Source organism: Mustela lutreola, chromosome 4, assembly GCF_030435805.1.
Source record: "Mustela lutreola isolate mMusLut2 chromosome 4, mMusLut2.pri, whole genome shotgun sequence".
NCBI lineage: Eukaryota > Metazoa > Chordata > Mammalia > Carnivora > Mustelidae > Mustela > Mustela lutreola.
The window spans coordinates 180,624,087-180,642,718 of NC_081293.1; the positions used below are offsets into that span (position 1 = coordinate 180,624,087).

Here is an 18,632-nt window from a genome sequence, read left to right on the forward strand (position 1 = left end):
CGAGTTTGATCCAGGAGGAGTTTCTTAAACTGGAAACACCATGCTGGATACCTTCCCCCATCAAGTATGTACTTGAGAACTCTAACCCCTGGATTCAAAGTGTGTGTGGAGGAAGAATTTGACACACAGAGGACAGAAGAAAATTTCCTTGTGTCTGTTTATGGTTGATTCTTGCTGAGCTGGACATAATGTGTGTGAATGATTAAGTACAATAAAGTATGATTTCTAAAAATAGGTAGTTCGATCTTTCTCTTCTGCAATGGAGAACAAAGTCAGATTAATGTAGACTTATGTTATAGAAAAGGAAAGATCACCTTTGTTTAAAAAAACCCTTTGCTTAAAAATCAGAATATATGGTATCATCTTGTCTTCAAGAAAAAACTCTAGGGGCACCTGGGTGGCTCAGTGGTTTAAAGCCTCTGCCTTTGGCTCAGGTCATGATCCCAGGGTCCTGGGATTGAGCCCCCACATCGGGCTCTCTGCTCAGCGGGGAGCCTGCTTCGTCCTCTCTCTCTGCATGCCTATCTGCCTGCTTGTGATCTGTCTGTCAAATAAATAAATAAAATCTTTTAAAAGAGAAAGAGATAAAGCTCTAAAACATGAAAGAAATTTGGAAAGATATATAACAAGTAACAAGTAACTTCATTGTCGTACCCAGAAAGACATTTTCATTTTGGGAAAAAGCACAGAAACAAGGACATCAATTTGGTACAAATGCAGATGGATCACTTTAGAAACAGTCCAAAATTGAATATTAAAAGGCCTTCTGTTTTGTTTTAATATAGAGTGAGGACAGGAATGGGCCACCTCTACAGGGAGATTCAGCAGATGTGGACTGAGTGATTGTAGTGTTTCAGGGTAAACATTATAAAAATAAACAAATGAGCAAACTAATGGAATGTGATAGATTGGACGCTGGCATAATTACTGTAAATGCTGTGCCCCTTTTTATTTGTTTTTTTTTTTCTTTTTTGTTTTTTGGGTTTTTTTTTGTCAGACACCAAAAAAAGACTTTAACCTCGGATCTATTAATTTGGCTTCTATCACCGGTCAGTTAGTGGCACTTTATGTTCTAAATCATAAACACATGATTTGCCCTTGGTATGCTCTAGCAATTTTGTTTTCCTTCCATCAAAGTTTGTTATCTCATTGCAGGAATGGAAAATGTACGGATTGGACATATCACACAGGTGGGTGTCTACAGCCTTGAGAATTGGACATGCAGGTGGGAATTTTACCATGTGGGCATTGAACTTGAGTTCTTACACAGATCAGCCTCAGCCATGGGCCCTATAAATAAAGTTCGGGAGTGAAACTGAATTCTGGACTCTGGGAAGACCCTTCACCATGAAGTTGATCCTGGTTTTTTGTGCCCTTCTGGGGCATATCTACTGTCGAGAAACATTTGAGGGGTAAGTAATGCTTTCTGGTGCCTGTTTGAACTTTTTTTTTCCCACCTGATTCAGAGGGTCTCATCGGATAGTTGCAGAGTAATGGGTGTAAGCGTATGGCATTTTCAGATTTAGAGAGGGAATAGTGGGAATAAAGGAATGAGTGACCCAGGGAAGAGATAAATGACACCTAAAGGAAAAAACTGAGTGAAATCTGAACACATATATCTTTCTCTCTCCCCCGGGTGATCACAATGAGGGATGATAGGCGTCAGTGAAAATAAAGCAGTCTGGCTGATTGTCTCAGTGCATCTCAGTAAGTGATGGTTTCTCTTCCACCACCTCCTCTGGGCCATTCTGGGCTTTGCCCTCCACGTCAGCCCTTGTCCTCCTCACCTGCAGATCTAGCGCCCAGGCCATGTAACCTCACGAGCTGGGAGGACCAGGGGTGTAGATTTCAGCCCAAACTCAACTCTCATGGCGTCATAGGATTCACCTTTGCTCTAAAGTACTTTGGTTTCAAGATTCTGTGAAAGGCTTTGGGCAGCATTTCTTAAAGAGCGTTCCATGGAATTAAAGGAGTGATCAAGTAAGTCTGGCCCAAAGAAGTTGGTGTCAAATAAACTTGGGAATCAGAGGGTTTAACAACTGTAGGATTTCTAGTGACTTTTACTGAAATTGTGTGTATTATAAATCTGTAAGAAGGGATATAGGTTGTTACATTTACCCATTTTTTTTGATCATCAAACTCCTTTCACTTTTTTTTTTTTTTTAAAACATGCTGAATGATTCAAAGGGCTACTGTTCTTTAGAGCACACACCAGGAAATTTAGTCCAAAGCAGTACTTTTCTCAGTGCCTTCCCATTACAAAAGTGAGTGTCTGCACTAACCAAAAGGAATGAGACTCAAATGGAAGAATTTTCAGATCACAGGGCTGGTGTCTCCTTGTAGGCAGAAGAGCCTTGAAGAATCTCATACTCTATGACTTAGGTATTTTACTAGCATTCATTAGAAATGCATGACACTTGGTTTCAGAAGACCTGGGTTCTGAAGACCTGGGTTCTGGTCCTCATATATGGCTCTCTGTACCAGTCCTTTCCCTGATGCACAAATGCTCAAGGCAGTGACTCAGGAAGTCAGCCTAGTTGGAGAAAGGAAGGGTTATACGAATCCAGATCTGCTCCCCCACTTATTTCTAAGAATATGTGTTTGCTTGTTTTGCAACTTCTCTTTTTCTTGATATCCTTTATTCCTCATTATACATGTGTACGGGTGTGTGTGGAGAGCACAGCATGCTTTTTCACGGTCCCCATTGTCTCTGGCATACCACAAGCTTACGCCACATGAATGGGGTTTGGAGATGGAACTCTAATACATTTCAGTTAACAACAACAATAAAACATCGTAGGTCTATCCAGATGTGAATTCAATTTCTTCTTACAAGCACCAACTTAATGATTCCACTTTAAAAAAAAAAAAAAAGCAAAAAAAAAAAAAACACCTCATTTCTGAGAAGCAGGAACAGACAAGTTTTAAAAGGTATTGCTTTATGATCAGCAGGTGTTATTTTATAAATAATCATTAGCTAAAGGAAAGGTAACTTTAATGGCAAGCTTCCTGTTAAGAGTAGGTACACCTCTCAATTATTATCTAGATACCATTTCCTGGGGGGGAAGTAAAGCCATTCTACCAAGTCCTCATTGTGGGGATGTGGGTCAGTATACGATTTATTAGTTTCTCAATTGTCAAAGAGATTATTAATTGCTCCATTAACCTCATACATGCAGGGAGTAACAGGAGCAGAAAGCAGCAGGAAACAGTGTCCAGCTTTTGCTTTTAAGGTCATGTCTGTGGTTCATATTCTTAGGGACCAGGTGCTTGAGATCTCACCAAGGAATGAAGAACAAGTAAAACATCTGGTGGAACTGGAGGCTGAAGAACATCTTCAGGTATCCATTCTAAAGGGAGCTTCTGTTTCCCAAAGTGACTACTCCACAGTTAGACATGATGATTGGGATCTCTGACTTTGGACTGTATCTCATCTTTCCTGACATAGCGTGGAACACTAACTCACGGAGCTGAGATACAGAAAGCTTGGGCTGTAGTTTCGACTCTGTGGCACTGGGGAAGTCACCTACCTTCCCTGTGTCTTTTTATCCCATTCAGTATAATGAGCATAAACATACCATTCTTCTATCTCACAGGTTTATCGTAAGAGTGAAAAGAGACCGAATGTGAAAGTTACTTTGAAAAACTGTTGAACAGCTTTAATGCATTATTTCCATCCTACGATAATATACAGTATTAATGTTCTATTATGAAATGAATTAGATTGCTTGAATGTCAACTGTTAAAAAAAACTGCCATAGTTTTAAATAATCTTTGCCTTCTGCCAATTTTAATATCTAAACATGGCGGGGGCAAACAATAGGACACAAAGGCCCCGGCTTGGACATTTAAAAACGCTTTTGCAATATCAGAGTGATTCTGCAGTGATTCTAGTCTTATGGGCTGGAGGTAAAATAGATAAAAATTGATTCCTGGAAACCTGTCCATTTCCCTGAAATAACCCTCTTATTGCCTCGGCCTTTTACCCCTTCCAGCTTGATTTTTGGAAATCACCCACAACCCCAGGGGAGACAGCCCATGTCCGAGTTCCTTTTGTGAATGTCCAGGCAGTCAAAGTTTTCTTGGAGTCCCAGGGAATTGCTTATTCCATCATGATTGAAGATGTTCAGGTAATTGAAGATGTTCCCACCAACCATTCTTCCAGAGTCTTGCTGGTTTACATGAACTGAAGATCCATCCTTTTTTGTCCTTGGATACTCTCTGCCAGGGAAAAGGACCTGTGGGCATTGCTAGGACCTTCCGGGAGTCTTGACTACCCCTGACACTGACCCTCTCCCTTGCATTTGGCATAAGTGGGATATGGTAACTAAAATCTTAAGTGAGAGGGCAGAACAGAACCTTTGGCATGAAATGTAAAGTACAAACTGAAGAGTGTTCATTTAAGTGAAAGCAAAATGTTATTCATTTAGTTTAGTTCTTTTTTTTTTTCTTAAAGATTTTATTTACTTATATGACAGAGAGAGAGAGATCACAAGTAGGCAGAAAGAGAGGGAGAAGCAGGCCCCCTGCTGAAGAGAGAGCCCGATGTGGGGCTCGATCCCAGGACCCTGAGATCATGACCTGAGCCAGAGGCAGAGGCTTAACCCACTGAGCCACTCAGGTGCCCTCATTTAGTTTTTAATTGGGGGTTAACTTGGGTGCTGGTTTCCCAGAAAGGTAGGAGAGCCAGAACACAACCGTGGGACAGACTGGCATCCTATATTTGCAGCATCTGGCTGGCCAGAAGTCCTGTTGGTGCCTAATCCCCTTTCAAGATGTTTCCAGAATAAGGGAAAGGCATGACCCCAGAGCCTGTATAACAGGAAGAGGATGCTTGGGACTGGGGACCTGAGTGTTAGCATTTCCCTCACAACTGTAGATGCAAATGGATTGCTGTAAACTAATCACAGGTGTGACTGGTTTACCTTAGGTTCTGTTGGACAAAGAGAATGAAGAAATGTTACTTAATCAGAGAAGACAACGGGATGGTAACTTCAACTTTGAGGCTTATCATACGTTGGAAGAGGTAGGTGTTTCAAAATGAACGCCAGAGAAATGGGCCGTTTTCTCCTCTGATGGCGAGGCTTTTACTTCGACCTGGTGATTTAATGGGAAGTATTCTTTTTTTTTTTTTTTTTTTTTTTTTTTTAAAGATTTTATTTATTTATTTGACAGAGAGAAATCACAAGTAGATGGAGAGGCAGGCAGAGAGAGAGAGAGGGAAGCAGGCTCCCTGCTGAGCAGAGAGCCCGATGCGGGACTCGATCCCAGGACCCTGAGATCATGACCTGAGCCGAAGGCAGCGGCTTAACCCACTGAGCCACCCAGGCGCCCTAATGGGAAGTATTCTTATGGTTTCCTAACTTCTTCAGTTTTCTCTAGGATTTCACAGCCAGTATCAGTGTCACTGCTTCAAGGCAGGACCCTGAGGCCCACTTGCCCATCCCAAGAGCCATTCCATTATTTGGAATTGTCTAGGAGTGTCTTAAGTGGGCACACAAACAGCCTCTCCTGCTGATGAGCCTCTCCTGTCAAGGCCCCTCTGCCGATTTCTGACCCATGCTGCCCACAAAGCCATTTGAGAGCAGTGCTTCCTGGCTGCCACTGATGATAGAATCAGGGGCTTCCCCAACACCTCTGGCTTTCAGCCGAGGGTTGGGTCTCCCAACCTGACCAGTACTCTGAGACCTAATAGCAGCAAAGTCTTGTGAGGTCTCTGCTGTCTTTCCTGAGTTGTTGGTGTGAAGAATGCTTCCTTCCTCCAGCTGGGTCATACACTGCCACCTGGCCATCTGCTTGCCTCTTCCTGACATAAAGCTTTTCTTGGGGTCACCGGGGTCCACTTGCCTAAATGATTTAGAGTGGGGGAATGGAGGGGAGGAGAGAAGAGATGGGGGTTGGAGGGTAACAAGGGGAGGTGAAGGAGTAGCACAGAGTCAAAGAGGAGGAATCTGGTGGGTACTCATCCCCTAAACCAGCAATTTTAAATGCAGAGAAGTCTGAAACTAATTCTCCCCATCCCCAATTTATTTGGTGGCAAAAGCTAACCTGACCTAAACTCATCTGGGGGCAAGCTCTGACCTAAATGGACTCGCTACTCATTTGTTTTACTGACAGAAATATTAATATCTCTGAATATGAAGCAATGCCACATGTTTAATACGCAATATAGGCTTCCTCTGACTTTTTTTTTTTTTTTTAAAGATTTTATTTATTTATTTAATGGAGAGAGAGAGAGAGCACGCCCTCGAGAGAGAGAACAAGCAGGGGGAGCAGCAGAGGGAGAGGGAGAAGCAGGCTGCCCACTTGAGCAGAAAGCCCAACGCGAGGCTCCATCCCACGGCCCGAGATCATGACCTGAGCTGAAGGAGGATGCTTAACCCAGAGTCACCCAGGCGCCCTCTTCTTCTGACCTTTCTTAAAAAAAAAAATCTTAATTTGAAGCGTGTATGACTCCTAAGGGTTTCAGATAAGGGGTTGCGAACCAGTATAGAGAATGAGGGGTAAAGGGCGTGAAGAAAGCAAGGGGCTTGCCCGCTCTCCTTGCCTGGCCTCGCAAATTGGCGTGTGTGTCCCTCAGAGAACAAGCGCTGGCAGCGCGGCTGGAGGGGCCCTTTCCACGCCGGCCCCTCTCCAGACACGCCCAGGCACGTCCCAGCCTCAGCCAGGGCCACAGCTTGGGTGCCCCAGCCGCGCAGCATTTCAGTCAGCCTCGCAAGTAGGAGCCCAAGGAGCTGGGGACAGAAGTGCCTCAGAGGCCACTTCCCTGTCGCCCCGGGCCTCAGTCAGCCCTGCTGTCTGGTCTCCAAATCCACCTTTGGTGGGGGGAGGGGGGCGCTGCCATTCGTGTCCCTCTGCTAATGAAGCGAGCAGCTCTATGGCCGGGGAAGCTGCCCGTCCGCGCTGCGCTGAGGTGAGCCAGAGGCAAGCCAGAGAAGTGCCATTTTGTTGGAAGCACAAAACTGGAACGAGCCGGCTCCGCTGCCACAAAATGGCTTCCCCCTCCCCAGCCCCTGCGGACGCCCGGTGACTCATCATGTCTTCCCTTGCGGGGTCCATCGTCCCCAATCCGGTAGCATCCGCCGCGCTGCCCTCTCCGTTCCCGGAGGGAATGAAAAGGGAGGCGAGGGGGAAAGTCACTGATGGTTGCATCACATCATCCATTTCCAAATGTCTACTTATTCGTCTTACACATTTCAGATTTCCCAAGAAATGGATAACATCGTGGCTCAGCACCCGGATCTAGTGAGCAAAGTGCATATTGGCCATTCTTTTGAAAAGCGGCCCATGAACGTGCTCAAGGTACACAGGTGCAGCTGTGGGTTTTCTTCCCGAGGTTTCTAGAATCTCGCCGCTCCCAGGCGGGCCGTCAGTCGCCTGCAGAGCGGCTCCTCCCCCCACCCCCCACCCCCTTTCCCCTTTCTCCTCCTAACCGGTCCTTGCTGGTTTGGAGTATCCACCTCCCCACTACCCCCACCCCCCTCTTTCTTTTTCCTTTTCTCTCTCCTGCGCAAGCTGACGCAGGTCTGCAGGAGTGAATTAATGCTCTCATCTTGATAGATTCGCTCAAAGGGAACCAGAGGCGAGCGCGCCAATAGGAACAGAGGAAGGGGGAGGCAGTGCGGGCCCCAGGGCAAGGGGGGCGGATGGAGGAGGTGACAGGGGTCCCAGAGCGAAGCGGGGCGCCGGGGCGGGGGGGGGGGGCAGATGGAGGAAATGACGAGGGCCCCAGGGTGGGGGGAGGTATGAGGGCGGCAGTACGGGCCTGGTCCTGAGGTGGAGGCTTTGGCTGGGGGTGGTGTGCGCCCCAGGGGTGAGGGGGAAGTTGGACGTAGGGGTGCTGGCCTTTGGGTGAGCAGGGGCTGCGGAGGTATTCTGTAATTAATCAAGGTAGGGGTTCTGTACCTTGTTTTCTTTTTCTTTTCTCTCTCTTTTTGAAACCGAGAGATTAAGAAAAGGAAAAAAAAAAAAAGCGCCAAATACTTGCCTGAGCTGCATTTCAAAACAGAAGCACTCCTGCAGTGTGCGGGAGGAGGACAGGGCATCTAAACTGCACAGGCAAGTGCCCAGAAAACAAAGGCTAGTTTGAAAAAGGTTAGGGTTTTACGCCAACCTGTAACCTCTGACAGTCTTACTGCTGGTAGTTTCAAGCTTTTTAACTTTGCCCAGAAAAAGAGTGAAATTTATTTACCGGGTTTCCTAGAAAGAGTTTGTGAAAGAGGGGGGGGGGGGGGGGGAAAGAAGAGAGAGTGAGATAATGTCACAACTCCTTACTAATTTTGGAAATGTTATGGCTGAGAACCAACGGACTCTTTGGGACAGATGGATTTCTCCATAGTGTTTCTCCCAAAGCAGGCTTGAGAAAAGTGGTTTGCCTACTTCATGACACAGTGGTACATTTGCTAATACTTACTACCTTATTTAAAAAAAAAAATTTTTTTTCCTACCGTTGGGCCAAGAATTCCCAGATTCTCCTCCCCCTTGGATTGTCTTGGCCTTCTCTTTTACAGGGTAATTTGTGGGTGAGAATGTTATGTGTTTTTGAAAGTTCCCTGCTTTCTACAATTGAGCTCTTTGGAGGAAAAGACACGAAACACTTAAAACTAAAACTCTCGAAGCCCATGAAATGTAATTTTTAGCAGGGATTTGCATTTCTCATTTACCTTATCTCCTATGTTTAGAATGCAGCACAGAGATAGAAGTTGATGGTGCAAAAATAATCTTTTCCTCCCCATTTACTGATCCAATTGGCAAAGCCACTCTTCCAAATAAAACCGAGACACTTAGATCATAAAATTTAAACTCTGGAAAGCACCTCCAGAACCTACCATCCTGTTTTTATGAAGGACTCGAAAGGTTATCAAAAGCATTTTTATTACAAAAATAACACAATCATTGCAAAAATTGGAAAACAGAAACAAAAGAGGAAAAACATCCCCATATTCCTAATTCCACGACTATGGAGTGATAGCTGTTAATATTTTGTGTATGTCTTGCTATTTCTTTCTTCCTCCCCCTCTTCCTTTTTCTCATGTATTTGTGTGCATATATATATATATATATATATATATATATACACACACACACATATGTGAATTGGCCTTTCAAGAGAATCAAAAGGCGTCATACTATTTTGTAATCTATTTTGTAAAAATTGTAATTGATTTCACGTCACTACATTATCTGTACCTAGTTTTTACAAACATCACAGGAGAAAAAGTCTACTGCCTCTTTTTAGCCTGCATTTAAACTTATATTAAAAGCGGGGGACCAGAAAAAGCACGTGAAATAAGAGTTAATCCACAGCATCTCTGTCTATACCTCCTCCTCTCTCAATCACATCAAGTACAGAAAGAGGGACAGACAAGGCCCTAGGGGAAAAAAGTGGGGACAGGAGCCCCTAGCAGTGGAGCTGTTCACATTTCCACACTGTTTTACAGTTCAGCACCGGAGGAGACAAGCCAGCCATCTGGCTAGATGCCGGGATCCATGCTCGAGAGTGGGTTACACAAGCTACTGCACTGTGGACCGCAAATAAGGTCATTTTCCCTGAAATTCCTCCATTTATTTTGGCTTTCTGGGGTTAGGCCTCACCTAACCACGCAATGGTCTTTGATGTTCTTGGCAAGCCTTTCTTTGCATAGGCCTATTTGACCTTTTTTGGGATTGCCGTATTGCCCCAGCCAGCGTGCTGGGACTGTCCCAGGGCCTGCTGGCCACCATGTGCTCTGTTAACAGAAAAAGTCAGAAGAGATTGAGAGGGTGGTAAGTACGGACCCCAGGAGTCAGATTTCAGCATAACAACAGACTAGAGAAAAATTGTTTTGCTGCCTCCGGCCCCAAGGGCTAAGGGACAATGTTCTAGAAAGCTATACAATCGCCGAAGGGGCTCGGAGGGAAAATATAAACAGGTGCTAGGAGAGTTTACTTTGCCCTACAGATCCAATGCGAAATTAGTTAAGGGTTTCTGGGTTTTTCTGAAAATGTTCCAAATCTGATTTTGAAGTTGGGAGTGTCGCAATACCTTTCTTCCACATGTGCATTGGAATTAGAGTCAGGACAGTGGACTGGGTGTGACCTAGTCTGGTATTGCTTAAGTAATTCAGAAATGACACGCTCTAAATCAGAATGTTAATTCATGAGCAAAGGAAATCAATCCACATCAGATCATTCAAGCATGTGCAACCACGTGCACACCGACTGATACATTTTTCCCTTCAATTAAAATGCAGTTACCTTTAGGGTATTATGAAATGGATATTTAACAGTTGAATAATAATGCCTTAGGATGGCTGAGCACAGGAAATGAATAAATTTTAATCCAACAGAAACTTCAACTCCACTGCAATTGATCGCAAGGAGAAATTTAATTCCCCAAATGGAATTTAACTGGCCCTCTGTATCTTCAGAAAAAGTCTCTACACATTTAAGTAATCTGTTGTTCGTCGTGAGTACTTTTGGAAAGCTAGCCTCTGTGATGATGAAGGAAAGCTGAAAAAATGTCTTTGGTTTACAGATCCCTATAAGCCACATCCACCATTGCAAAATGCTTCCCCGGAATGAATAGAAAGAATTCTGCTTTTGAGAGAGAATGGATAAATGATGTCTGAGTTTTACTTAAGATAAGTGAGTTATTCTGACTGGAAATACAAGTACAGACACTGGCGTATTAAACACATGAGTACTGCAGGAGACTGGGTGGTAGTCCTGCCAAGTTCTCATTGACCAGCAGTGGTATCTAGTTCATACCTGGAAAAACAAAAAACAAAAACCAAAAACCACATTGCCTTAATACTCCATCCCGTGTTCCCGGTGAAAGGGGAGTGTGAAATTGACATCTATGTTGTCTCTGCACAGATTGCCTCTGATTATGGAAATAATCCGTCCATCACTTCCATTTTGGACACGATGGATATCTTCCTGCTGCCCGTCACAAACCCTGATGGATATGTGTTCTCTCAAACCAAAGTAAGCCTAGGACCTTTTTCTTCTTCAACAAGAATTCATGGAAGTGTGTTGGAACTTAAAAGACAAAAGTTAACCTTTTTGGTCTTGATTTACCATAAGTGGAATGCGTAATTTCTCAGTAGTGGCCCGGAATTGAGGTGTATAGTGGACTTTATAATCACCTGTTATTCTGACACACGAGGTCTTTACATATTGCCTCCGTCAGAGCCCATTTTAGCTGTTAGGTTGGGCTATTAGAGCTCAGTGTTCACCGTGAGTCACCTAGGAGATTTGTTCCAATTCTCTCTGTGTTTTTTTTGTGGTGGGATTGATGGAAAAGAGGAGGCGTATGTTACCTGCTGACAATTAGATTGCAGTAGGATTTGGGTAGGCAGTACAATGCATTTAGCATTTTACTTACAATCTGTAGAAGAAATCCTCTGTAATATCACTAAAAGGAGTTGCGTAGATTTTTTTTTTCCCTTTAAAATCTTATTACAGAACCCCATTGTGGTAACTGTGACCCCACATATATTCAAAGTGAATCAGAGCTTCAAGTTTATTTTTGGAGAGAGCTGAGTACGATAGTGTTTTTCAACATGTGTTCAAAAAGAACTCATACAAATACTAGTACTCATCTCATGAGATATCCTATGAATAGAGGGTTCCACAGTCAAGTTTGGGAAGTACCGCCCACCGTATCCCTTTCCTGGAGTGGCATGAAAGAAACACAAAAGCATTAAGAAACTTAGAAGTGCTGAAGTATGTTAGCGAATTTAGCTCTATGTTTTCCTGAAATATTCAATCACAGAACTCTTGCTCTCTCCCCACATGTTGTTGTTATTTCTTGTTATTGTTTCATTTTTAAAGATTTATTTACTTATTTGACAGAGAGAGACCGTGAGAGAGAGATCACAAGCAGGGGGAGTTGTAGAGGGAGAAGCAGACATCCCGTTGAGCAGGGAGCCCGAGGTGGGGCTTGATCCCAGGCCCCTGGGATCATGACCTGAGCCAGAGGCAGACGCTTAACGACTGAGCTTAACGACTGAGCCACCCAGGCGCCCCTATTTTTTCGTATTGTTAACACTGAATAGAATGGGTGTCCTATGGAAAATAGTTTGCCAGGTATTGATTTGAGGAGATGGGGGATTATTTACTTCTCATTTCTGTGAGACAACAAAGAAACTCCTTGAAGCAGAACCCCATAGGACTGTTTGACACCTCTGTGGGCAAGGAAATTAGTGTCATTTCAAAGGGGCCTTCCCCGGAGGGAGCAGGGGAAACACACGGGATTTTAAAGGGACCATCTCATCAAGGCCGAATGACCGTCTTTCTTTTTTTTTCCGTTTTCTCTTGCTTGGATTTATAAGAATCGTATGTGGCGGAAGACCAGGTCCAAGGTATCAGGAAGCTCCTGTGTTGGTGTTGATCCTAACCGGAATTGGGACGCAGGTTTTGGAGGTAAGCGCAGGGACCTCGCCCCCAGGGATGGCCCGAAGCTGTCTGGCCAACTAGCTGTTTTGCAAGGGCTCTGCAGTGCTGTCAGCCTGCTAAACCCATTCAGGATTGAAGCCATTTAAAAACCTATTTGAAAAACACTTAAGTAAATTCCCTTCACAGGCACGCGGCGCTGTCACACATCTCTGAGCAGCATTTAATATATTTTGTCTCACATCTTAGTTTTCCCACAAGCTGTAGCCCAGCTCGGCTTCGCTTCTGAGTCTTCAGAACAAGACTTGGCGCCATGGCAGGAGGCCTCAGGAAGCCCTGAACCAACCACTAGAGGGGGTTAGGATCTATTCAGAGGAGAAGCATTACATCATCTCTGGATGTTTCGAGAAAGAAAACTAAAAAGAAGTACAAATAGGATTAAGAAATTGATTTTCAAAACAGATTCAAAGAGAAAATACTGGCTTGCTGCTTGGGTTTTGTTGACTTGTGACTCTAATTTTGGGGGTTTCAGTGGCAGCCTGGTTGGGAGGCTCCTTTATGCTTTTAGGGACCAGTTAAAACTCCTGTGTTTCCCTAATCACAGAATTGAAATTTGTTCATTCCTCACTAGGTCTGGTCGCAGTGAGGTTAGAAACTGTCTTTTTCACTGCACTGTCGCTACCACCCAATACGGTGTCTGGAACATAGAAGGCAATCACTAAATATTTGTAAGACAAATGAATTAATGAGAGTTATTGAACCAAGAAAAGACCCACTCGGGAATTGTGGCAATGGATGAGTGGCAAGTTCATTCATCGCTTTTATAATAGCTTTTTTTTTTTAAGCGTAGGGGAAAAAAAAAAAAAAATCAAAGCATCAGATCCAAAATGCTGAACAATGCCCAGGAATTCAATGTCAGGTATTTTTTTTTTCCCCCTGAAATATTATGGTTCTTACTAAATAATCTTGCAATGAAGTCACAGGTTGTATTTGTACTTTGTCTATATCATTTAGAGACCATGGGGGAGTCCCAGCCCCTCCCGATCTCCTTGAAGTTTCTCTAGCATTCAGAGCCCTGGCCAGGCCACAGTGGACCACTTTGGTGGTCACGAGTAACTCCAGTTGCTGAGAAAATCAAGGCCAAAGGTGGCCTTGTTGTCAAATGCAGTTGTGATTTCCTCACTGCAGAAAGGGTGTCAGAGGTTCCTTGCATTTGTGGCTTTGTGATTTAGAAGTACAGATGTATAGAATCTTCTGCTCTTGGACGTGAAGAATTGGAAGAAATCCCAGAAAAAGAGCTTGCTCAACTCCCACCCAATGCAGGAATTCCATCTATAATGTTAAATCTAGCTTTTCTTCCAACAACTCCCACAGAGAGGAGATGATCTAATTTGATAGCTCTTTCTGCCATATAGAGGGACCATCTTTCTAAAAAAGAGAGATGCCTCTAGAATCACTTCCAGTTCTGGCCCTGCCCTTAGCGATCTACGACTCTCAAGAGGAGACGACCCCAGCATTCTTACCTTTCTGCATATAGAGGGGACCATCTTTCTAAAAAAGAGAGATGCCTCTAGAATCACTTCAGTTTGGCCTCTTATGCCCTTAGAGAATACGTCCATCTAATGCAGGACAGTCTTGCTGACTTCCAGAGGAGGAACTCCGTGACGCATGGTACATATATCCATACAGCATCTCCCTGAAGCTTACTGTTCCTCCTGGGCTTCTTTTGTGTCCCATCAGGACCTGGAGCCAGTAGCAACCCTTGCTCTGATTCCTATCGTGGACCCTATGCCAACTCTGAAGTTGAAGTGAAATCCATAGTGGACTTCATCAAGAGTCACGGGAAGATCAAGGCTTTCATTACCCTCCACAGCTATTCCCAGCTGCTCATGTTCCCCTATGGGTATACATGTACCAAGTCAGATAACTTTGATGAACTGGTAAGTTTCCAAAATGTCATTTCTGCTCAGCCTTGAAGGTCCACTGTGTGGACAAGTAAGTTTCAGTCATAGAGCCTGGTCCCATTATGGGGGCGGATTAGTGACAGGTTACAAAGATGAATAGGTTCAACCACCGAGAAGAGTGGGACACAGGCAGAGGTTTGAAAGACTGGTTATGGATTTTCCAAATTAAGTTTCCTTGGGAAATAGAATTCACAAAATCACTGTTGTCTTGATCTAGATGAGCGGGAGCCTCAATGGGACCATAAATTCCCAGGACTTGCTTTCTGTTGCTTAGGAAATAACTACTTGAATTTGAATGTGAGTCTCACAGATCTGTAGTTAGATGCTGTCAGATGCTCAAAGCGAAAGAGTACTGTCTCCTAGCCTTATACCTTCCTGGTGCTTTCTGCTCTGTGACCTTCTGTCCTGCTGCACGAACGAACACTCCCTTCCCTCACTTGCTACCTTCCATCATCTTTCCTGTCTCAGGAATGACAGGGACCTCTCAGAGGGCTCCTTACAGGCGTGTACGAGCTATTCCCAGTTGAGGAGAATGTGCAGTACTCCCAATTTGGCTTTTAGGCTTGGTTTTTGAGACCCACATGTTAGAGATAAACCCTGAGATGGGAACTTTTGGTCAGTTTACTTTAAAGTACATTAACAATCAGCAGCTCCTGGCAGAAATGGACTAAATTATTCCCATTCAGGTGTATCTTTCATCTCATCCATCGGATGTTAGCCCTGTAGGGCAGTGCTCAGAGTTTTGATGATGAATAGTACCACTCAAGGCCAAATCAAGGGAAAAAGAACCTTAAGATTGAAAAGAACCTACAAGGTGCTTTTAGTAGACCTAGATGACCTTAAATTCTCCAAAGCTGGTGCTCACATCTCTGCCACATAGTCATCCAGTCTGTGTTTGGACAGTTTTCCTGCCTCCCAAGGGCTTCTGTTCCGTGTTGGAGCAGGTGTGATTGTTTGAGTTCTTCCTTACATAGAGCCCAAACCTGCTCCTTAATAGTTTTTACCTCCAGCCCTGGTTATCATCTTGCTCCCTTTGAAAAGAAGCAAGTCCATTAATCATTTGAAGACCAGTAACCTGCTTCTTCTAGGTTTTTCTGTATCCCTACAGCTCCTTCAAACACTCATAATGTAGTGCAAAGTTCCCTCACCATGCTGTTTGCTGTTTTCCAAACATGCTTTGGTCAGTCTCTGTTCTTCAAGGGTAGCTCCCAGAAGTGAGCATAAAACCTGTGGGTCAGCCAGCACAGAGGGGAGCATGGTCATGGCTGCCCTCCTCCAGACCGTGTACTTCTGCTTAAACAGTTGAGGGTCACATTAGTTTTTTGGCAGTAGCCTTGTGCTGTTGACTCATGTTGGGCTCATTGACAACTGAAACCCCCAGGCTCTCTGAGGATTCTGCTGAGCCAGGTTTCCCCCATCTGGTAATTGTACAGTTGTTTTCCTGGACCCAAGTTCAAGACCTTACATTTATCCCTAGCAAGGACAGTAAAGCCTCAATCAGTCAAAATTGGAACCCTCAAATAATGGAAAATATTTTGCTGAGCTCTACTTCTTGGAAAAAGACACAATCATAGGGAGGTAAGCCAATGTAGGGATCTAGCTAAAAAAAAAAAAAAAAAAAAAATCAACTTCCCCGGTACATCCTGGGGTCAGTACGTATCAGTACGTATTCTCTTTGGCCCCTTACTTCCACCCTATTTCCCTCCACACCCTCAACAAGGAAGGATGGTGGCAAAATCATGACCCTGGTTTATTTATTGCAAACACCTGGATGATCAGACAAACAATGAAGGTCTTCGTGTTGTATTTTTGAAGCCAACCGAAGTGAACTAGTGTTGACTTCTCAGTGAAAATGACTGAAATGAAAGGGCATTGTACTTAAGTCTACATTAGCCCGAGGGTCTAGTTAATCAGAGGGCCCTGTTCTACGTTCTGCACTTGGGCATTCAATCTTCAAGAGGCAAGTGTTATCCATCTACCTTTTCTTGGTTCTTTCTAGAATGAAGTGGCCAAAAAGGCTGCCCAGGCTCTGACCAGCCTGCACGGCACCACGTACAAAGTGGGACCTATCTGCTCAGTCATCTGTAAGTATCTAATGGGTTTTCACCTATGACCCACTAAGTGGGCACCATGGGATTTTTGGGCCAGAGCCTGTCAGTGTCCTGATATGAAATGTCTAGGTCTCTGTGCAGGTGCTCAGCCCTGCCCGGTTTCCTGCCACCAGGTACTATGTGGTATCTGGAGCAAAGAACTTCCTAAATACTTGAGCTGTGTGCGTTCCTCTCTGTTTCTCCTGACCCTTCCAGCTCTTTGTCATTACATGGAAACTTTTTGCCTAAAAACAAGCTTTTGTCAAGACTTAGTCCTGAGCCATCACTTTTATTAATTATTCCTTTCTGGGCTGAGGGGTTTGCACCCTGAATAATGCCATGGACTTATCGTGGGGGCAGAATGGGGGCGACTCTTTAAAAGGACCCAGATATTTTGGTGGGCAGACTCTATTGCAGCCATTTGTGCATGTAGAATTTGGGGAGACAAAGAGGAAGATCAGTCAGGAGTACTGCCAATGTCAGGAACAAAGCTGGGGAGCCTGCTGTCAGACTTTCTGAGACTCTCCTCTCCCATGGTGGATTGGGATAGGAACAAGAAACAACTGCAGTGCCGTGGGAAATCCTAATGCACCCATGCAGATTCTGAGTCCCCCAAAGGAGTCTCCCCACTTCCTTAGGGGCAAACCCAGAAACTCAAGAGCCCGTGGTTGAATGCCCAGGAGTTTCCCTGTGCTCCCACACCCATGGACCCTTTGGAAACAAATGCCTCTTATAGGCACACACTCTGTTCAGCACCCTTTTATTAAGCCTCTACTATGGGCTAATCATTATGTCAAGTACTACAGACATAGAGAATCCACAGAAAACTCACTGTTTAATGTGGGAGATGAACAGGAAGATGAATGTTGGTTTGCTGTGTGTTGTAGTAGGCTATACATGGTATAGAAGTATTAGAAAGTTGGGAGGATTTGACAGTGGCAGAATCAGGAAAAGCTGCATACGGCAGGATTTTGATGGCTGCTCACCAAACAGCGAGAGGAGGGGGAAAGAATGGGCCATTTCCACTCTAACAGTGCAGGCAAAGGCACAGAAGTAAAACTGCATGATGGACTCTGTGAACAACAAGGAAGTTTGGGAACCCTGGAAGAAAGTAGGAACAAGGGGAGTGAGGGTTCAGGTTTTTGGGTGCCATGTTAAGGAGTTTAAGTCTTGACCCACAGGACCCCGGAAGCCACTGGAGTTTTCAGCAGGGAGTGAGTGTGTTGAGGCTCCTAGCAAGAGTGTGGAGGCTGGATTGTGATGCGCTGGAAGTATGAAATTCCTGCAGGAAGAGGAGGACTTGTTCAGGGGAAAGTAGGGTCCACACTAGAGCAGTGCTGTGGAGGATCTAGGGAGATGTGAAGCAGGGAAAACCAAAAGGCTTTGGTTATTCACTGGATGTGGTAGAGTTTCTCACCAAAGGTCATTGAGCAGGGCTGTTAACAGAGGGAGACTTCCAGGAAGGTGAAAGGTGGTGGGTGGAGAGAGAGTGAGTTCAGCTCTGGGGAGGGTGAGGCTGAGAGGACCGTAGTGTTTTCAAGGGAGGACATCCTGTAGGCTGTGCACCACATGGCCCTGGGCTTCTGTGGAGAGAGAGAGACTTAAGAGTAGTTGACATTAAAAAAAAAAAAGTAGTTGACATAGAAAGGATGGTTGGAATGGGAGAGCAAGGACACCACTTGGAGTAGGAAGGGCCCTGGATGGAGGAGGGGAGCAACCTTTCAGACAGCAGAGGGGGTCGTGAGGGAGGGCCACCCAGCGGGGCTTTGCAGAGGGGCCCAGAAGCTTATGTTTCAGAAGCCATAGGAGCAGCAGTTTTTGGAAAGGAAGCAGCAGTTAATGATGACGAAAGGCTATGAGAAGGTCAACTATGACAAGGACAGAGTATTTACCACTGGATTTTTATCACTGGCTTATTGGTGACTTTAAGCAGACCATTTCATAAGGATGGTGAGGGTCACGGGAGGAGCACATGGGATGGGGGAGAGTGGAGGTCTGGAGCCCATGTGGACCCCCTTTGGAGGAGCCCAGATGAGAAGGGAAGGAGAGAGAAATGAAGATTTTTTTTTTTTTTTCTGAGATAAGAGACTTCTTTATTGACTGTGGGAAAAGGACCAATAGAGAAGGAGAGGTGGAAGACACAGGAGAGACAAGAAATGAGCAAGGCAGTGCTACTGTGGAGTGGGGGAGAAAGGGGACA

At 44.7% G+C, this 18,632-nt stretch overlaps 1 protein-coding gene across 2 annotated transcripts in view; it reads left to right on the forward strand.

The window, feature by feature from the left end:
* Nucleotides 1-1,070: 1,070 nt before the first annotated feature.
* The window catches only part of CPA2 (carboxypeptidase A2), a 28,659-nt gene continuing 11,097 nt past the window's right edge, over nt 1,071-18,632 (forward strand). The window contains exons 1-11 of one of the 2 annotated variants that reach the window (XM_059171866.1): nt 1,071-1,190; nt 1,271-1,412; nt 3,260-3,341; nt 3,996-4,130; nt 4,931-5,026; nt 7,201-7,302; nt 9,441-9,539; nt 10,858-10,968; nt 12,318-12,408; nt 14,119-14,318; nt 16,342-16,426. In XM_059171866.1, the coding sequence (XP_059027849.1) occupies nt 1,348-1,412; nt 3,260-3,341; nt 3,996-4,130; nt 4,931-5,026; nt 7,201-7,302; nt 9,441-9,539; nt 10,858-10,968; nt 12,318-12,408; nt 14,119-14,318; nt 16,342-16,426 (1,066 nt within the window). In that variant the 5' untranslated portion in view covers nt 1,071-1,190; nt 1,271-1,347. The remainder of the gene's footprint in view (nt 1,191-1,270; nt 1,413-3,259; nt 3,342-3,995; nt 4,131-4,930; nt 5,027-7,200; nt 7,303-9,440; nt 9,540-10,857; nt 10,969-12,317; nt 12,409-14,118; nt 14,319-16,341; nt 16,427-18,632) is intronic. The other variant, XM_059171865.1, reaches the window with a different exon arrangement.